Source organism: Aristolochia californica, unplaced genomic scaffold (assembly GCF_029961685.1).
Source record: "Aristolochia californica isolate CCGP_79_NKW_82.1479 unplaced genomic scaffold, dmAriCali1.0.hap1 SCAF_4, whole genome shotgun sequence".
Taxonomy (NCBI): Eukaryota; Viridiplantae; Streptophyta; class Magnoliopsida; order Piperales; family Aristolochiaceae; genus Aristolochia; species Aristolochia californica.
In genome coordinates this window covers 46,623,188-46,643,583 of record NW_027182103.1, presented here as the reverse complement: position 1 = coordinate 46,643,583, position 20,396 = coordinate 46,623,188, and the positions used below count along the sequence as shown (strand labels likewise).

The following is a 20,396-nucleotide window of genomic DNA, read 5'->3' as shown; positions in this document are numbered from 1 at the left end:
TGAGGAAGGGTACGAAAGTAGAGTCCTCTCATCCATCGGCCAGGAATTGTCGGTACACAGATGAACATGATCATTAGATTAAAATTCTTGCAATGGCCATTTTGGACTGTAACCCTACACATACACTTCCAAGGAGACAGGTTTTTACTATCTTGTCCCGGCTGACCAACTGGATACTCACTTTTAAGTAAAACTTCACATTAAGACGAATAAAAATGTAAAGAGTAGAGAGAGTCAAATGGATGTAGATTAAGATTATAAAAAAACAAAATTAAGATGAAATTTTAGAGTTTATACTATACATTGAAAGAGATCTTTCAAGAATTGGAGAAAAATAATAAAATTTAAAGAAGTCCCCATATGAGTTAAAACTATTATGATAATTGAAGCGATTCTTCCGAGGGGAAAATAAGTTGGACCAATTTCCAATTACGCTCTACTTTAAAAAATCATTTTTTTATTAAATCGTCATTTTGTACATGTCATGCGGAGTAAATTGCTATGAGAATCGAGTGAGTTTTAAGGAAAATAAGTTGGACTAATTTCCAGTTATGTTCAACTTAAACATTATATTTATCAAGTTATACTAAAGTAGAAGAAAAAGTACATAAATGATCTAACAGATAATGAAAAATTCTACAAGTTTTGATAATCTAATTTTACTATGGTAAATAGGACAACTCTTAAATACTCTCTCTCTCGAGAGAGAGAGAGAGAGAGAGAGAGATTTTGTATTTATATGAACGCCCTAGAAATCAACATGGTATCAGAGCAACCTCAAGCGTTAGAAATTTCTAGTGTTTGCAAGAATACTAGAAATGGTTGTTGATCTACGAACGCTTTTTTACTATAAAATAACAACATGCAAATGGATGTTCCTAATTGACATGGTTTATGGGAATTTACAAGAATGGTGTCTGGAGTGAAAGTCATGCAGTATTGCTTATGATTTAACTTGTACGCGCACACACAAACACTTAGATCCAACATAATAAGGTTTATCGTATTCCTCCCCCATGAACTAAAAGGGTTAGTGTTCTATGATTTCCATGATTTAAATGAAAGAAAAGTCGGTTACTTGTGATTTTTACTAATTCATTGTCATTTTTTTATGTGGAGTTGGCCATGCGAACTATGGATCATGGCGATAATGAACAGGAGTAACAAGTGACATACATGTGAATGCCCATATAATCTAGATGTACATGTACTATAGTTTCATCATGAACTAGGCAGGGTGTTTTGAAATTCAGATCAAGTGTCACTACGGAGAAAAAACTAATCAATCAAGAACTTATTTTCAATTAAAATCAAAATTTTATCTTGACTAATTGAGTGATTCAGTTATATCTTTTCATACATCTTTTGTCCAACAGATACATTGAGATTTTTGTTGTTTTTCAAAACAATAGGATAAGAGCTAGGTTGTCTTCTCTCTAGAGTCGAGGAGAGTTAGGTAACAATTCAATTTTGAGCATGTAAACTTCTTTCAAGTAAATTATATCCACAGTGTTCTTGCAGCTGTACACAAACGTCGACATAATTTACAAACAAACTACAGCATTCAACCACCTCAGATAATTGATCCATGTAAACTGCATCTCAGCATGAGACAGGATCATAGTTATGTCTTATGCTGAGAGGTGGATCAGAAAATCTGAAGGGAGAATAACGAAACTACTGCACGATGAACTCCTGAAAACATGAAGCCAGGTTGGAGTTATACGAAGGTGACTGGTCACCGACGCTGCCTCCGCTCGTCTGCCTCTTTGAGGGTGGCAACAGCATTAACTCATCAAGTGCTCCAATTGACATGGATCTGTTCAAGCAATCCAAGTCGAGCATCTGGTAGGAAGATCGGTTCGTTCCTTCTGGGTCGACAATACTCCCCTGTGAAATCGAATGTTGATTTGACTCTTGGATAGTTGCTTGGAAGGCCGGAGATATTTGTGGGGGTGACCCCCAGAGACGATCAAACACTTGATAATCTGTTTCCTGGAACAAATCATTGCTCTTTCTTATCGATTGCTTCTCCTCGCGTCGATCCTCCATTGGAGGAGACGTGTCCGAGGAATACTCGCTTTGACCACCTATCTGTAATGGCAAACTGCTCTTCTGGCGAACTCGGCATAGTACCCAGTCATCCAACTGAAAGTGAAAGTTAGTGAAGCTGATGACTTTGTAAGATCACACTACAACAACAACAACAACAACAACAACAACAACAAATCCTTAATGCCTACGGATCAAGAACTCTTATAGGAAAAATTGTCGACTTGAAGATTTGTTTGAGCTGTTGGACTTACTCGCATGGATCCTTTGATTTTCTGGGAGTTGGGCGCAGTATCCAGAAGCCTATACTCGTGCATCACCCAGTCCGTTTTCTGACCTTTCGGAGGGCGACCTCTGTAAAAGACCAGAGCTTTTTTCACCCCAAGACACTTAGTCCCGTTGGCTGTGAGAATTGGTTTATCCGTTCCAGTAGCTTTCCAGTATCCAGATGCCGCTGCTCTATTGGGACGAGCTCCGTTTGGGTATTTCCGATCTAGTGGGCTGAAGAAGAACCACTCGCTACCCCCAAAGAGCGCCTTCCCTGGCGAAGAACAACTACATCCTTCAATTTAAACAACCTATTGGCTGAACAATTCAGATTTGTATCGGTATATAAATATGAAGCTGATACATGTATATGCTAAGAGACGATTAACATGGACCAAGTTCTTTGGAGACGCAGACATCCAAAGGAAGAGATACGTGAAGAATTTTAGCATACATAAACTTCGAGGATGTATTGAAAGAGAAGGTAAAGCAGAGTCAGAAGGAAGCACCCGGTAGTTCCCACGGATTGAACTTGTAGAGATCAACGTCTGCGATGATAGAGATGGCAGGTGTTTGTGAAGAAGAGACCTTCTTCTGGAGGTAGTGAATGATGAGCTCCTGGTCAGTTGGATGAAACCTAAACCCCGGAGGGAGAGCAAGATTAGACACGTACATAGCTTCCATGGCTGAGCAAAGAAACGAAGAACAGACTAATCTCGTTAGAGCAACGATATTTCTGTCTCTCTTTCTTCGCCAAAGAAGAGATTATTTTGGAGGGGAAACCGGTGCAAGAAGTGTTGGAGACATCACCGCTTCCTTAGTTTTATAACTTCCTGTTCATCGTCGCTTGTGAAGGTACCTACTCGCGTGTCGCGAATCAAGGAGACGAACAAGGTTTTCTCTTCATGCGTGGACAGTACGAGAAAAAAGAGTAGTTTCTGGTTGACTTCGTATCCATTTAACTATTAAATTGGCGCTTTAAGCTTTACCTAATTTATTCTTCCCTCTGTGAGTCGCACTCTCTGGAGCTTAGCTGTTTGATCAGCATGGTATAATTTATGGAACTATACAAAGCCACACCCACCCTAGTATTTCTTTCGGTTCTTCGTCCGATTCTGTGTTTCTTCTTGTCGTTCAAGTTGGTTCTTCGATGCAATAAAACTGTTCAAAGCCGAGAAATTGATCTAGCCAGACGAAATTTCGTCCACTTAAAACGATTTAGAGAACCCGAAAACAGCTTCTCAACCCAAGGACCAGAGCATCACTTGTTTTCATTCTTAATTCAGATACAGAGGAAGCTTTATGAGATGACAAACCTGTCTTTGTTCATGCTCACTGCCTGGAGCGTCTTCCTCCAATTCGATTGGAGGAACTCATGTGATTTTCCTCTCTGTTGTTTCTATGTAATTCGATTTGGAGCAACTGATGACTTGACCGTTATGTTTCTAGAGGCAAGAAATTGTTTCCTTAGCATTCGAGAGAATCAACTCATATTCCGAACTTGAATCAAGATCGCAGAATCCTTGGACATGTTCGGAAACTTTGCGCAGCTAAATTTAGCCAAATGATTCCATTATTTGTATGAACAGAAAAACAAGTCAGTTTTGTTTGCTACTCTTTTCGAACATTTTAATCGATAAAAATAAGCTCAGAAAAAAGGCAAGGAAAGCAACCCACAACAAAAAAAAAAATTCTCCTCTGGTGATATTTGACAGCATGAGACAAAGTTCACCTTCCCAATTGTTTTAACACAACAGGTTAGTTTAATCGTTCCTAATCTTCTTCTTATCCGGAAACCCTTTCACTGTCTCTACATAATTACTAGATAATGCCTTCAACTAATGGGAATTTTTTTAAGAAACTGTCATGGGGTAGTTTTATTATCACCAACCAAGCCATACACAATAAGCACAAAGAAGACGAAGGTGAGGAGCAGCTATCATCAACTCAAGTTCTTTACTCCAACTCTGGACCTAACTTGGGAGTAAAAAAAACCGATTCCGTCGCCTGTGTTGGATCAAGTCTCCCGAGTTCGAGGAAAGTTAAGGACAAGGTGGGGTATTTGGGTAAGCCTGACCCTAAGAACTAACCCACCTTCAAACTATAGGTCGTGTAAGTCTGAAAACTATAGGTGAATAAAAATGGTTATTTCCTTACTGGAAGAACAAAGTAGTTCAAGATAGACTGCGGAATCCTTGAAAGATCCAACGAACCATTTGACAACGATCCTTGAAACTGAAAGTAGACTAGCTATCAAGCTCCTTTAATCTGGATCATTGATCGAGATCAATGATTTTGACCATTAATAGAGGTAAAAAATCTGTGCACTTAGTAAACTATTAATATTAGTGTTGGTGGAGTCAAGAAATTCATCTCATAATCTGAAATAAGGCATGATTTGATTGAGTCAGATTGAGTTTTGCTAGATTCATATGAGTGACTGAGACCGCATTCCGTATTATCCAATCACGAAACATAATTTTTTTTAATTATTTAAAAATTATGCTAATAACTACGTCCCAGGAAAAAATTGATAGATTTCTCAAGCCTTTTTTAGGTCATTGAGCACAGTTCAGTGAAGAAGACGAGCCTTTTTTTCAATGCTTGTCTGATTACGGCAACCCTAATTACGTTGGTCCCAATGCATGGCTGACTGATCTCATAATCCAATCTCGCTGTGACCAAATCCTTCAATTGTCCCTTTGGGACGATAAAATAAGAACGAAAGGTCTGTTCGCAATCTTCATGCAGATCTAGATGTGGATAGAGATACCAGCTACCATGGATACCTCGAGCTAGCTTTAGTATCAACAAATTAATGAATCCTGAAAATATCCTATAAATCTTTAGTAGTTAGATTATAAAACATTATTGTATGTCGAGCAAAAGTAAGGGAGAAAGTACGGAGTTGTTAGATTATACAACATTATTGTAGCATCCAAGAGGGTTCTGCTGAATCTTCATTTGTTTATACCAGTTCATGCATTCAAAATCGACGGAAATGAAGCTGACGACGTTGAAATCTTCTTTTTACCTCGGTCCAAAAAATCAGTACTACTGTTTCTCACAACTGAATGCTTGACTGAACAGTTCCGACTCCGGCGGCCCGACCCTTCTTTTGTGGAGAACTGGGGATGTCTTCTGGGTTTGCCACCGGAAGCACCGATGAGGGTCTCGGGCGAGGTAAAGAGCCATATAGGGAAAATCATTAAACACCCTGAAACTGAGAGAGTCCGGGACGTTTCCGATGGGAATGGAAACGTCCGTTTGTGGTTTGTAGATCGTAGTATGCAGAGTGAGTTGCAGACCTTCAAAATTGGAGAGCTGGGAGGATCATTTGAGACTTGAAAGATGACTTGATACGACGTAAATGCGGACGGTCCCATCAGTGACGACGGAGCAAGTGGTTAGTGCATGAATATGGCCGGAGTCACCGAAGGTGGATAGTGGCAGCATCAGAACATGAAGGGAGATGGGTATTGTTCCCTTCACAACGACAACTCTTGTCAATACAACGTATCACATAGGGCACCTGGGCCCTTTATACTCAACAGTACGAGGGATATCGACTTTACCTGTCAAGTTGTATTCGCCATCGACGACTGCGCGCAATCAATTTGTTTTTACCCCTGTCGATAGGATATGCCTCATATCGAGTTTCTGCTTGTTTTAAGCCAGCGAGACACCTCCGACCTCTTTCAAATCGACCGGTGGGTCCGTCCCAACTGTTGACGCAGAATCCTTCGTTTTGACATGCTTCTTCTCTCTGAAACTTTTCATGACTGCCAACTCATGGGACTGTTTCCATTTCCCTTCATCCATCATGGATGAATGATGAATGGTGATTGATTCCGTTTTTATCAAATTGAAAAAAATTAGTCCTTGGAAGAGAGACAAAAAGTAGAGAAAGGCCTAGATGCATCTGTGGGATCATTTCACGTGGTACCCCTTCCCTACATGAAATCATCCAACCCACCCCCAAGTTCAACCCCCTTCACTATCTTTTCTTCTTGTTAAAACCCGGGCATTCTCTCACTCTGAGTGTCCCTCATCCGTGAAATGGCTCCTTTCCAATCATCCTGCCACAGAAACCCCACCAAACGCCACCAGAAAAGGCTCACAGACGATCAACTCAGTCTTTTGGAGAGGAGCTTTAACCATGATAGGAAGCTGGAACCGGAGAAGAAGATGCAGTTGGCTCGGGATCTGGGTCTGCAACCACGGCAAGTTGCAGTGTGGTATCAGAACAAGCGGGTGCGGTGGAAGGCACAGACTCTTGAACTCGACTATAAGGCTCTTCGTATAAAGCTCGAGAATGTTGTCGCAGAGAAGAAATCGCTCGAAGAAGAAGTGCTAAGGTTGAAGAGAGAGTTGGAAAAGGCACATGAGATCTCAAGGTTAAGTAGTAACTTTTTCTCTTCTTTTTGTTCCTTGTGTGAAGAGGACGTAAGTTCCGCTCTGCCAAGTGAAGCGAATTCTTCTTGGAACAATGGCGATGTGTTGCAGGTGGAGGAGCTGAACGTGGCTATGATGGGTGCAGAGATTCAGCTCGGAAAACTACAGTTTGTTGATGGATACGCTCGTCCTGCTTCGTGATGGTCATCATAAATGGGAGATGTACATTGATTACAGCGATTCTAAGTTAATGGTAAAAAAAATAGTCGGAAAATGTAAGGAGTCGTCTATCTTTTGTTTGCTTAAAGCAAGCATCTTCCATTGGAGTCTGTCAAACATTTACCCATGCTCTGTTTTCATTAGTTAACCGATGTGGTTTATATAGAAGAATCGGCTGGCCACTGGTGTCTGCAATGGAGACGTTGTTGACCTCTACGGTGGTGGTTTTGTTGGGGTACCAGTTGAGATCACCTGATGCACACGGCAAGTTCTGGGACGAGGACCTCCATCCGGATTACGCCTACGAAGAGACCGATGTGTACATTATGAGGAAGAAATAAGATTCCCTGATCCCTTTCCTGTTTAAATTGTAAGAAACCTTTGTTGGCTTCTCTCAATTTGTTCTCATTCTTGATGAAATAGGTACCCGTCCATTTTGCAAACCATTGAATTGTCCTAAGAGCTGAGTGGCCTAATTTGTGCATTGATTCTTAGCTTTTCTTGCTTTTTGAAATTCTTAGCGTTTGGCAAAATATGTTTCTTCGAAGGTTGATAAAAGTGATTGAACAGATGATAGGTCTCGGGGAGACAAATTACTAGGCTGGCATCTATGGCGCGTGGGCAAAGAAGAAAGTAACCGCAAGCAACAAGCAGCAACAGTCAAATCCAGCAAGAACACCTGCAGCTGCTTCTCTTATACTGCGTTAGACCACCACCTCAAGGTCTCTTGTTCCTATTGTACTGTGCCAAATGAAGATGCTTGCTTCTTGGCCATTAGGCTTAAAAATTAAACAACTTTGATTAAAATCAAATTACCCGAATTCTGAGAAGTATGAACAGGTAATATCAGGTCTTCATTAAAATATGTAGAAGGATCTTTTATTCTGGATCAAAGGGTATATATGAGAGGAGACGAGGGACGAAGTAAGAGTTGCCTGAGAATGGGTGCCGTTTATTAACTGAACCAACAGCATAGGCCAGACACAATGGAGAATTTTCAGGAAGGTTGACAGTTATGGTAGAAGTGTTTTACCCAGATTCCAGCATGCTCAGGTAGACAACGTCAACTCAAGTTGTTTCTTTGTCTTTTGAAAATTCAGAAAGCTACTAATATGGCTGAATTCAATCTGGCAAAAATAACCATTTAAAAAACTTATTTTGAAAAACAACGATGTTATTATATTATTTTAAAAAATACCTAATTTTGACCGGTCCCCAGCACATGTGTACAGTCAAAGGCGGAATTAATTTTCATATTTTTCAGTTAATTTTTTTTAAAACAAACATAAAAAATCAAATATACTTTTTATTACCTTATATCTAAAATAATAAAATATTAAAAAAATTTTACTCTTACTAATTTAACATATTTTATTATCGATTTAAAATATTTTTAAAATTTTAAATTGTGAGAGAAGAGTCGAGGCCGAGCGGCGGCAACGAGAGGAGAGAGGGCGAGAGGAGAGGAGAGGAGAGGAGAAAGATGAGCAGGGAAATAAAAAGTGCGGCGAGAGGGCGAGAGGAGAGGAGAAAGATGAGCGGGGAAATAAAAAGTGTATTTGATTTTTTTATTTTTTTAAAAAAATATATTTAATTTTTTATTTAATGACATGGCAGTTTACGTGGTAGATGATGTGGCAAAACAATGATGTGGTAGACGATGTGTTCATCTAACTTCACTGCACTAGTGACGTGGCGACATGGAAATAGTCAAAGCTTACGTGTGGCCTTTGACTATACACATGTGGAGTGGACCGATCAAAGTTGGGTATTTTTCGAAATAATTTGACGACATCATTTTTTAAAAAAATAAGTTGTTTTAAATGGTTATTTTGGTGAAATTCCCTTAGAATTTAAAATTTGATGATAGGGGTTGCCCCTCAGGTCCACCAACGAATTTAGCGAGGAAGAGGGTACAGAGCCACATCGAGGTGCCTACGTGCATGGAGCCATTATCTTTTATCGATGGAAAAGTGGGAATCTCCTACGTCCTGTAAGATCACCGACGAGTCGGAGGAACACATTGATGCGGGGACTGCGAAAGGGCCGGAGAAGGGGGGAGGGGGGGTTGCTACTAAAAAGAGTAGAAACAATAACAACGACAACGACAATGACGATTATGCCCTGAACACATAACCATTCGGACCTCACAATGGCCCAATTACATTAGCAGGGTTTGTAATGGGCCAAACTCTATTGGTCACATGGGTCATCAACGAACAAATAAATCGACTGAACCAGATTTTACATGGTTAGAAATCCGGGAATCTCCCAAAGCCAAACTCTTGTGCCAATAAAATGATCGACGATATTTAGGCCCCACTAGTCACCTTGGCTGGAATTTCGCATCCAAAGATAATATAATTAACTAATTAATTAGTTAATTGCTGAATTCTTTACATCATTGAAATAAATATACAATTAATTATTTATGCAGTTAACTAATTGGTTCATAAAATTGGTTATTTAATCACTTAAATATTTAATAATATTTAATAATATAATATAATATAATTAATTAATTAATTAGTTGTTCATTTAGTTATTTTTACATTAATTAAAATTTTAATTATTTAGCTAGTTCATTTAATTTATAAATAGTAAGTTAAATAATTGTTTAAATTTTAATTAATTAGTTAATTGTGTTTTTAATTAAATGAAAATTTTTAAAATTTTAATTAACTAATTAATTTAATGTATTAATTAATGTACATCAACACTTAATTATTTAAATGAATACTAACGTAATTAATTATTAATTTAAAATAATAATATTTTTATAATTTAATAAATAAAACCCTTAATTACTTAATTAAAATTATAATTAAAATAAAAAAAATTAAATTTCAATCATTTCAATAAAAATCTTAAAGTATTGTCAACAAAATAATATATGTTGATAAAAATTTACAAAATTTTGTGATTTATTTTGGTGAACTATCATTGATAGAATTCATATTATGTTGCTAAAAGAGTTCTTGAGTGATGCCTAAAAAATTATTAGCAACAAAAAACATTTTCATTGCAAAAATTGTTAAGCCGGATGATAGCAAGAAAGGTATTACCATAAAAATTTCTTTTCCATTTCAAAATGTCAATCACAAAAAACCTGTTGCCGGCAAAATTCAATTTTCACCAATATCTCTGAATCCTTTGTCGAAGAAGTTTTTTTCGCTGACAAATGCACTTTTTGTGGACATAATTTTCTTGCTCATTAATAGTTTCATTACCAAAAACTATCTTTCTTGTAGTGAATAACACTAATACATTATAGACTTATCTCATTAATCTTTAGTAAAATAAGTTATCAAATATAAAATTTAATATTTTTATGTAAAAATAAATTATTTTTGTTAAATAACTATTCCACTTTACAAATCATCTAATGGTTAATTAGTTTTGTTTGTTCGTTTCTCCTTCTCTTCCTAGATGTTGAGACTATAGACTTGTTAATTTATTCCTCCTAATTATCTCCATCTTCTTCTTGATTTGTTCAAACTCTGCATCATCCTTCAATCTCCTTCAATCATTATGATCTTATCTGATTTCTTCATCTTAATGCCTTTCATCTTTGTTCTTACCCCACTCTTCTTTTTTATACCTTTTTCACCGTTTCTCTAGCTCTCTTCTATCTTTATTCTTCAAGTAATGTTTTCCATCTTGATTATCACTCTCTTTTTGGGATCTCTAAGCATCAGATTTAGTTGATTTCAACTTAGAGTCCCAGTGTTCCATGATAGAATCAAGATTATTGTCTGAATTTTTATGAATTTGTATTCCTAAGAAAACGCCCAAGGGGATGTGGTGAGAATTTGACTTAGAGGAACCTGTATTTTGACAGGTTACTATTTATGGCTGAGAGATGAGGATGGAAGGCTTATGAGAGTTGTCTGAATGGCAAGAAGAGAAGCTTTGTAACTGGACCTACTTATGAAGTTAAAAGTGAGAACCTTTAAATATTTTACTCATCAAGACATGACCCAATTGGCTTGTATCATAGAATATGAAATCTGTAAATCATCAAGACCTTCTCTTTCTGTAAATCGTGTATCCTCATCTGTCGGTGCTGTAACTTTCTGAGATAAGGTAGGCATACAGAAGGTGGTTCCATGTATCAGGCACACCGGGCAGGCACCAGTGGCTACAGTCCTGTTCAATTATCTCTGTTTTGCCTGGTTCTCGATATTTCGAAGGATGACCATCGTGTCTGAACTCTGTCAGATACGTTATGTTGAGGAACTGGACCTTTCTTTTCTCTTCCTGCATCTCTTTCATAACTTGAGAAAGAAACTGGTTGTTCCATGGCTCAGCTTCAAGTCTTGAGTGATTTGTTTCTGGTGCAGTAAAAGAATCGCAGGCCCCTCCGTTGTCCCAGGTTCCTCCCCTGCAAGCGCACCACTTGTAGTTGCTTCAGATGAAATAATATGGATTATGCCATTAGAGGGATTTCTTTAAACAGTTTCTGGATTTTTTTCACTGATCCTGGAAGCAGAAAGGTTGTCCTTGGAGATTTACCAGTACTGATGGTGGTTAACAAGAAGGCCTCTGAACTTGTAATATACTTGCCTGAAATGAGTTGGAGAGTAGCTACGGAAGAAGATATGGCTTTTCCTGAGTTCCAGATTACTGGTAACCCAATTCTTCCACGTTTCCAAAGCTTTCAAGAATGCCATCTGGACAGCCATTTTCATGTTTACACCCTCACCCTCCTGAAAATACAAACCCCTGTAACAGAGTGAACAAACAAACTCTTCCTTCTTACCAGCCAATACGAGAAACGAAAGAAAATCCAAACTGGGGATTTCGAAGAAGATGAAAGTCTCACATTTTCGTGGTTTTTTCACGGTTCCACCAGTGCCCTGCATTGAACACCAACACGTCTGCTCCGACCCACTGTTGGGATCGCCAATGCAGTTTGTCGATCCGAAGAGAACCTCGAACTCCAGGAGGTGAATTCTTCGGGGGTCGATCAACTTTAATCAGGAAGGGAACGCGGTAGTATTCGATAGTCAGGTTGTAGTCACGGAATGTGATAGAAAGATAACCCTTGTGTTTCGTTATGGGTCTTCCTGCTGTTTCGAAGACGGTGGACTTGTCTGCAACTGCTTCTGCCAGCATGCATACCAGAGACTCCCACTGGTTCCTTCCAATGGAGTCCCCTGCAAATACAATCCGTCCATTCTTGCTTCTTTCTAGCATCTCACTCGCATTAAATCTAAAAAAAAAAAAAACACGAATCAAATTAAAATACAAAAATACATCAGAACAACCTTAATCTCCTTAGGGAGAGATCACAGAAAAAGAGAAAAACGGAACAACCTTGGAAGATCACAAGAGTCGGGCTGCCAACGCCAATTAGAATAACCCCCATCTTTACGTCCATTTTGATGACATCGGAAGCCAGGATCAAGAAAAGAACAATTCTCGCTGTAGGAATGAAATGTTTCGTCCCTAACCCATTTTCCATTGGAGTAATCACAAGCTATTGCAGGAGAATCTCCCGCTCCAAACAAAGCTGCTGAAGGAAATCCAAACCTGGAGAGGGCCTGAGGTTGGAATTGTCCCCTGAAATTGAATAGCAGGAGAGTGAAAAGGAGCAAAAGTGGGAGAACAAACGGGGTCGCTTTCATTGGAAGGAGGCTTGGGAAAAATAGCAGCCAGCCATAAAAGGAGGAGGAAGGAATTGGTAAAATCCGAGAAGGACGATGGGTAGGAGGAAATTTGTTTTCTTGGAGAAAACTCCAAGGTGATTGACAAAAATAGTACTAAGCATATCCCAATATCAACCCCAAGGTGATTGTTGAAACCATTGGGTTAAAAGGCTCGAACCTTTTAGGAAAGCAACCCCACGGATCTTTATATAAGGATGGCCCGGTCGATACAAACACAAATTCCAACACTCCCTCGCACGGGAAAACCCGTGGACAAATTCACCGGAAAAACCCGGGACAAACTCACCAGAAATACCTGGGACAAAATTCGGTGGGAGCGGGACTCGAACTCGGGACTAACCTGCTCTGATACCATGTTGAAACCATTGGGCTAAAAGGTTCGAGCCTTTTAGCCCAATGGTTTCAACAGTGATCAATCGACATAACCAAACCATAATGTTTGGTGGTGCATTATGGTATTATTGAGTTTCATAAGGTGGGCATACTTAAGGAAGAAAGAAAATAAGAGAAAGAGAAGAGAAGAGAAAGAGAGAGAACACATTGAAACAAAAGAGGGGAGAGAGAAAGTGGGTTTCTTCATCCTCTAGATACTTTTGTTAATAGATTAAAAAAATTCTAATTATAAACTAAACATATTTTCCCATATTACTCAATTACATCCAAAATATAACTCGCTAATTAAAACATAAAAGAGACAAAACAAAATTAGAAAATATCCTCTGAAATTTTAACTTTTTCCTTTGAGTTCTCATTGCTTGTGAGATTTCTCTTGCATGAGATTTAACTTAGACTCCATCACACTTGTGAGATACGTTTTGCATGAGACTCGTCTTAGACTCGTTAGTAAAGCTTCTTCATCAAGTATGATCAAACCACATATTCTATCTATCGAGAACATTCATTGAAACAAGCTATATTACACCCGTGCTATGCCCACCATGACCAATTTTGAAGCAAGCATCACTTGTTTATACACTAGCTATATTCAACCTTTTTTTCTAGGAGGAATGAAAATTGCCACATATAGTAGATATCTCCAATATCAATGGACTAAGGAACAGAGATTGGCCGATATCAGCAAATAAACTTGATCCCCTCTTCCTATACTTATCGTACCTGATTTATTTGCTGTCAATCTCTTCACCCCTCCTTGCATGGGAACGGAGAAAGAGAAACTAGAATGAATAGGAAGAAAGGAAGAAAGAATGACAATCGAGAAAACGGAGAGAATAGAGAGTGAAATCGCTTACCTGGAACTCAATTAGTCGTCTGCGTTCGGAGGGTTAAAATTCTTTCTTTTTTTAATCGAGCCTAAGTGGAAGAAGAAGGAAACATGGCTGTTATTTCCGTTCTCTCCTGTTTCAGTTTCAAGATGAGGAAAGGAGCCACCACGAGTAAACTAGCTGCAGACAGCTGCGGAAAATTACCCACTTTTTGGGTCTGAGAAATCTCAGAAGAAATCACAAAGAACATTAACGAAAACGTAAGATAGTTAGATGCAGTTAAAGAGTTTTAGATTAGGGAAAACGGGTCATTTAGTTTTTACTGTAGTTCTTTACATCTCGCTCATTATGTATGACACTTTGGCAATATCTTGATATAGCTATGGTAAACTGAGCTTTTTCTCTTCTCTTAGTAGAGGATTGAAGCCTAGCGTACAGCCTTTCCCCACTAAAATATTCAATCCAGTCAGAAAAGAAGACTTCAAACATGATAGAGATGAACATGGCAATAATAGAGTTAAAAAGAGGTTCTCGTTGCCTCCCACTTCATCACTTCGTTTGTAAAGAAGTAGCTTTAAGGGTCCACGAGAATATGCATGGATCTTCAAAACTTGCAGAGAAAACTTTGGGATTCCTTTTTTACACAAAAAATTCTCAGGACAGGCTTTACCCCACTTTTCTCTTCACTGCAAAGCTTTGAAATAATTTAATCCCCTCCATACACTGGGCTACTAGCTTTGTTTCGCATTCAGAAGTAGCTTATTCTACGATCGAACTGAGCCTCCATTCTTATCAAATCCATCCATGGATTGAGGGAGGACAAAAGGTTTGAGCTCCCACGCCCAAGAAATCCCGGGTTTGTCCTCCCTCGAGATCATCCGTCTGAGACCTCCCAGGATTCGTCGCAAGCGACTGATTTGACGTTGTGGGGATAGCAATCAAATCTGGATTACTGTTTTGGTTTGTTCCAAAGCTGGGCGCTCCGTTTGTGGCCGATATCAGCCCGTTGAACTTGTTGCCCCCTTGGTTATGAACATTACTGCACTTGGTTCCGAGGCCACCCAGAAAAGAAGGATCAATAGATGAAGTAGCGGCTAGTTGGGCTGCCTTCTGCAACAACGCTGTGGCTGACATGTCGGTCGGCGTAGGATGTGGGTTCTGGTTCTGTTGATTGCTGTACAAGGATGGAACACTCACGAGGTGGTGCCCACTCATTTCCTTCATCGTACTGCTCGGTAAAGAGGTGCTCATCAGTTCCCCGGAGCTCGATGACGGAACTTTGTTCGCGTAAACCCAATTCATTGGATAATCCGTTGATTGTGCACTGGAACACGAAGCAAACGGATCCGTATACAAAGCTCCAGAGAATGTTGAACCGATGCGAGGTAAATCCGCCAGGTTGTTGTTGCTCAGCATACTGTTACTGTGGTTTCTATGGCCCATCCACTGAGGCAATCCCGGTCTATTTTGATCCATCCCCTCGTTGTTGGTCTGGATCGGCTTGAACACTGAAGAGAAATGTTTAACCATATGAGGTCTCAGTGTATTCCCAAGAAGCTGATAAGCAAGACCACTCGGCGCTGCTGAGTTGTTGATGGTCGATGCGGCTGCAATCCTAGCAGTTTCTTCCGCCAAGGCATCACAAAAGGCTCTGTGGGTTATGAAACTGTCTCTCCTGTTCAAGAAAATTAACTCATCAATCAATCGTCCAGCGTCCGTAGACTGCTTTCTTTTACCAGAACGAGAAGAAGGAACATCTTGTATATTCTGAGTCTAGTCAACATTAGCCAAGATCGAGCACTAACTTGAAGAGAAACAACAAGGATAGTACGAGACAAAAGAGAAGCTTTACGGTCAACAAAATTTTCAGATGTTTATGAATATGGACCTATTCACCCATTTGCATGATTTTGTCTTTTAATAGATCTACTCTTCTGTTTTATGTCTATATGTATCTATTTAAATGTCGATATATACATATCGGACGATCTCTTTTTATCAGTTCGTTTTTGTGGCTCTGCCTGTTTACCTCCCGATCTATGTAATTTACTAACGTATATTAATGCTGTGAACGACTACGATTTTTGCACAGATCTCATGCAACAGAACTGACCTGGAGAATGGAGTTCCGCAATCGCATCTGTACTCTCTTGTGCCACAGGTCTTAGAATGCGCCTTCCAATCAGACTGCACCGCATACCTCCTAGAGCATTTCTCGCACTTCCACTTCTTCTCTCCATGTTTCCTGCAGAAATGCTTCTTTATGCCCGTGAGATCACCGAGAGCCCTTGAGGGGTGGTGATGGACACAGGTCTTTTCCGGACAGACGTAGACGCGTTTCCTGGGTTCCTTGGTAGTCCTTTGCCTGAGCTTCCACGGGAGGTTATGCCCTCGTCGATGTAATTGAAGGTTTTGATCTCTCTGAAATCCCTTGCCACATATCTCGCACAAGAATCTGTTGGTCGCCATGAGCGTCTTCGGAGACAGGGCAATAACTTCCGCATCTGGATCTGAAAGACCGGACCTCAAGATTATAAAATTTCGATAAAAGATAAATACATCCTCTTCTATCTCAATACACTTGTTAGAAAACCAGAAACGAAGAAAAGATGAAAAGAAAGGTTTTAATAGTTCAGTGTTATCTTGCCTGGAGTTCCTGGGAGATTTCTCTTCTTCTTTACCAGAGGAGGATTGGGATCAACCGGAGCGGTTTGAGACAAGGCCTTTGTGATTGCTTCCCCTGCCATCTGCTGCAACATCTGAGCTCGTTTGTTTTTTTCCTTAAAGGGTTTCGCTCGAGAGGATGAAACCAAGAGAAGAGATAGGATTAGAGAGATGGAGAGGATGAAATCAAAGAGAAGACGCCATGAGTAGGTAAGAGCACCTGGACTGGTCTGTTGTTAATGACGTGAATTAGGAAATGATAGTTGGAAGATTAAACTTTTCTCCCTCTCCCTCTCTCGCCCTCTCTTAAGCCAGCTGCTTTTGTATGGAATAAAATACTGGTATTTCAGTAGTGGCGGTGAAAAATTAAAGTTGGAGGGAGTAACGGGGTGGTGGGCAAAGGTGCATGATGATACATATGATGAGGTCGAAAGAAAAGCTTGTCCATTTGCCTTTCCCAAATGAAATGATTATCCCATAATTTGCTGCTTTTTGTTTCTCTTCTTCTCTTTCACCCCCAAGATTATTATAACCTTACTTGCTAGACCACTTTCAAAGAGGTGGAGTCCCTACTTATTAAACTAAATATATGCATGAAAAGTTAAATCTATTAGCACTCACACTGAGCTAGGGTTACAATCTATACAGAGAAGGCATCGCCTGGAGAGCTATCCACCAAAAGAAATGATGGGCAGATTGCTTCTCTACCCAACATGTGTACGACGGCAGCAGCCTTCTTTTCCTTTTCCTAGCTTTTCCCCTGTATAAGCAGCTAATAAGAAGCTGAAACTGTTCGACCCCAAGGCCTGGGGCAATTCGTGGATCCCCTGTACTGCTTTCCGCGCGCGGTGGAGCAGATCCCATTCACTTCAAATTCCACCCAGTTGGAAAGACTGGAAACGATTGCCCTTTGTAGCTTGATAGAATGAAGTGAATTACAGAGAGTACTATCAGCTTCTTTTGAGTTAGAATCTTTTGTGGAGGACTGCGATAAGCCACTAACAGGATGAGAAAACAAAAGTGCGTCTTAGCTGGATTAAAAGAAATGAAATCATTGATCGATAGGTGTTGCAGTGAGTTCCTCTTTTTTCTTGTCTCCAAAGTATTTCAAATGAGGCAAATCTTTTCTTCTGTTTTTGTCAAGAAAAGGGAGCACTAGGTTCATTATTCTTTCATGGACTTACATCAGCAATTCCCACTCTGTCTTTGACTACGATGAACTGATTGATTCGTCTAAAGCTAATCAAAGCTGTAAACAAGAAGACAAGACTCTCATCTTTACATTGCAATCAAGCAATCAAACCAGGTTAATCTCACTCCAGTGAGAACGATCAGTAGAGCAATTTGATCAATAACTGGTAAGCTTTGTGGGATATTCACGTCCTAGCAGCAAAAGCGTTGCCATCTTTTTTTTTTCTTCTCATTTTATCTCAAAGGTGGAGTCTTTAAATCTTTAAGAAAGCGAACTACACTTTCCAATAAAGTTTCTCAACTCGACTTACAGTTCCTTGGAAGATCCACACCCGCCTTTTTAAATAATGACATGCATGTCCCTGCAATTTCCTACTCGATGAACAACAAAAGGCGAATCGTCGTGTATATTCGCTCCCAATCGACGTATAAGGGCTTCTGTTCCCCGTGGGCCCGTTGGGCATTTGGTTGCCCGTGGCCAGCCGTTGGATTACAATCTTGCGGTGTAGAATCGTTCGTGGACATACAAAGTTTTGATTCCAGGAGAATTTGGTGCACGTGTTGGCGCATCGAGGCCGTCAAATTTCGACGATTCCCGAGAAAACAGGAAAGAAGGAATAACTGTCGGAGATGCCACGTCGGACGCGTATGACCGCATTTTGTGGTCGCGTAGCGTAACCCCTGTTCTATGTTTTCATTTGCCAGTGGCTTTTCTGTAAAAAAACTGATGAAGGCAGTGAATTTTTGGAAGTAAGAGCAGGCGTCTGTTTGTGGGCTGACTTTTTCCCAGCGCCTTAATCATAATCTAATGATGTTTTGCGCTGTGCTTTGCTTTGGGGGGACTTTAATATCTTCTGGTTTTGGAGTTTAGCTGATGAACTGTGGTGAAGCCGGAATATTCTCTCCTTCCTCCAAGGCCAAGGTCTCCAGTTTTCAAGTTTCTTTTTTATTCTCTTAATTTTTAGAAAAAGAAAAAGACTGGCAGGTCAGATTCGGTCTCGAACCCCCACAATGGCTGCTATCTCCGAGTTTAATTTGAACGAAATCTAGTCTAACAATCTGTGTTAAGTAAGAAAATTGCAGAAATGCAGGAAGAGGGGGTTGGGAAAAGCAAAGGCTTGTCCTCATGGGAATGTTTGTTTCAGTCCTAGTTTCGCCAACCCTTTCGAAATGGAAGGAAGTGTGTGTTGTTTTTTGGTTGTTCGATAGCTTAGTAATGAATTTTCGATGCTCTACCCAAGTGATCTCGCAAAATCCGAGGCATGAACTGAACTGAACCAAGTTTCAGAGGCGCCCAGGTGTAATTCAATAAATCTATTGGCTTGTTTTTATCGGGTTTTGGTAGGAGAGTAGTTTGACCTAAAAGATGAAGCGTAGGTCGTAAGAGTTTAGAATTCAGAATATTGAGAGATGGAGTTTCTTGCCTACCAGAAGGGCAAAGACCTCATCAACAAGAGGATCATAGACGTCATTTGTTATTTGGTTACCTGGGAATCGGGATTTCTCGAAGAGCAGTTAATTTCATGTCTAAAATACACTAATAAATTTTTGGCAGAATCTCTTCTGATTGGAGTATGGGGTATACTACTGTAGGGAACCCATTTTCTTTCTCTTCTGAATCTTACAGCTAAGGAGGAATTCCCTTGGTTAGATGTGATGAATAACTTTGCAGAAAGGAGTTGGTTCTCTAGATTCTCCTGCCTCTACTTGCATATGACTCTTTATGGATAAAAATTTAAAGCATTTACAGTCACAGTCAATCTTTCTCCTTAGATTTATTTGTCTTTTTTAGTCCAGGACAAAGACTTTCTAATTATCAGCAGGGAGGGGCCTGAAGTAGATTACCTTTACAATTAAGAAACAACAGAAACTGACCATTGAATGGGTTTTTTTTGTAGGACTCTTGAATTCCAACATAAACTCGGTTTTAGGTGTCGGATATCTTAAAAAACTAAAAAAAATGAAGGTACTGCACGTCCCATAGTGCAGCTAATTAAGCCTATCTGGGGCTCACTCAGTCTTAACCAAAGCTGAGTGAAAAGGAAGTGTTTGAGTGCTACATAAAGGTGTGGGACTCCCTCCCTTCCCTCTTTTGGTCAACGTAAAGCTGCATGTCCTCATCCCCATCACCTTATTTCCAAAGAAAAAGATATTTGTAGTGCAAACCAGCAACATGATCACCACCCAGGACGGAGATTCTCTTCGAAATGGGGTTTACTGGCTTACCAGATAGGACTCGTGGGATTGAGAGTAAAGAAAAGAATTGTGTAAAGATATCTCTGATGGCCGCGATTGTGTTCAGAGACGCCATTTGTAAATATTAAAACCTCTTTAAGAATCAGCTTTGCGACAAAGAAACTCTCCTCAGAGGAGGAAATGAAAACAAAACGATCAATAACAAATCACAAGGCAAAAGAGCAACGATCCAGGATGGAGTCATTAAGGGCTAAAGGGATGTGCTTGTGAGCTCGTGAATACCTGTTATGTATACTATAATGAGCTCCACCGGGAAGAAGCATTCAGGCTTTCTTTATCCTTGTTTCTTCTTACACTTCTTCTTTATCTACAGGACTAAGTAGGAATAAACAATTTACTTGGAGTGGGTCTATCATCTTCTATATCTACTTGTATATATAGAAAATGAAAATGAGAAATGATAAGATTAAAAAAATATATATTATATAATATTTAATAACCAATTACGTGAAATTTT

At 39.6% G+C, this 20,396-nt stretch overlaps 3 protein-coding genes across 3 annotated transcripts; all 3 read right to left on the bottom strand.

Moving 5' to 3' along the window:
- Positions 1-1,677: 1,677 nt before the first annotated feature.
- Positions 1,678-3,003, bottom strand: LOC137963479 (NAC transcription factor 29-like). The gene is made up of 3 exons (XM_068810595.1): positions 2,829-3,003; positions 2,307-2,593; positions 1,678-2,148 (listed from the first exon to the last, which is right to left on the bottom strand). The coding sequence occupies exons 1-3, from the start codon at positions 3,001-3,003 to the stop codon at positions 1,678-1,680; spliced, it is 933 nt and encodes a 310-aa protein (XP_068666696.1).
- A 7,983-nt stretch (positions 3,004-10,986) lies between these two features.
- Positions 10,987-12,971, bottom strand: LOC137963478 (protein trichome birefringence-like 8). Its single transcript, XM_068810594.1, has 5 exons — positions 12,946-12,971; positions 12,253-12,498; positions 11,759-12,148; positions 11,500-11,658; positions 10,987-11,317 (listed from the first exon to the last, which is right to left on the bottom strand). Exons 1-5 carry the CDS (start codon positions 12,969-12,971, stop codon positions 10,987-10,989), a joined length of 1,152 nt encoding a protein of 383 aa, XP_068666695.1.
- Positions 12,972-14,620: 1,649 nt separating this feature from the next.
- LOC137961843 (zinc finger protein MAGPIE) lies at positions 14,621-16,587 on the bottom strand. The gene is made up of 3 exons (XM_068808444.1): positions 16,476-16,587; positions 15,942-16,338; positions 14,621-15,503 (listed from the first exon to the last, which is right to left on the bottom strand). The coding sequence occupies exons 1-3, from the start codon at positions 16,585-16,587 to the stop codon at positions 14,621-14,623; spliced, it is 1,392 nt and encodes a 463-aa protein (XP_068664545.1).
- Positions 16,588-20,396: the final 3,809 nt, after the last annotated feature.

Coding starts and splice junctions, on each gene's coding strand:
- LOC137961843 (XM_068808444.1), bottom strand. CDS start 16,587: ATGTTGCAGCAGATGGCAGGGGAAGCAATCACAAAGGCCTTGTCTCAA. Junction 16,339..16,475: donor AAATCTCCCAGGAACTCCAG/GCAAGATAACAC, acceptor CCGGTCTTTCAG/ATCCAGATGCGGAAGTTATT. Junction 15,504..15,941: donor TGCGGAACTCCATTCTCCAG/GTCAGTTCTGTT, acceptor TTTCTTGAACAG/GAGAGACAGTTTCATAACCC.
- LOC137963479 (XM_068810595.1), bottom strand. CDS start 3,003: ATGGAAGCTATGTACGTGTCTAATCTTGCTCTCCCTCCGGGGTTTAGG. Junction 2,594..2,828: donor CAATCCGTGGGAACTACCGG/GTGCTTCCTTCT, acceptor GTTCTTCGCCAG/GGAAGGCGCTCTTTGGGGGT. Junction 2,149..2,306: donor AAATCAAAGGATCCATGCGA/GTAAGTCCAACA, acceptor TTTCACTTTCAG/TTGGATGACTGGGTACTATG.
- LOC137963478 (XM_068810594.1), bottom strand. CDS start 12,971: ATGGTTTCAACATGGTATCAGAGCAG. Junction 12,149..12,252: donor GACTCTTGTGATCTTCCAAG/GTTGTTCCGTTT, acceptor TTTTTTTTTTAG/ATTTAATGCGAGTGAGATGC. Junction 11,318..11,499: donor TACTCTCCAACTCATTTCAG/GCAAGTATATTA, acceptor GTGCGCTTGCAG/GGGAGGAACCTGGGACAACG.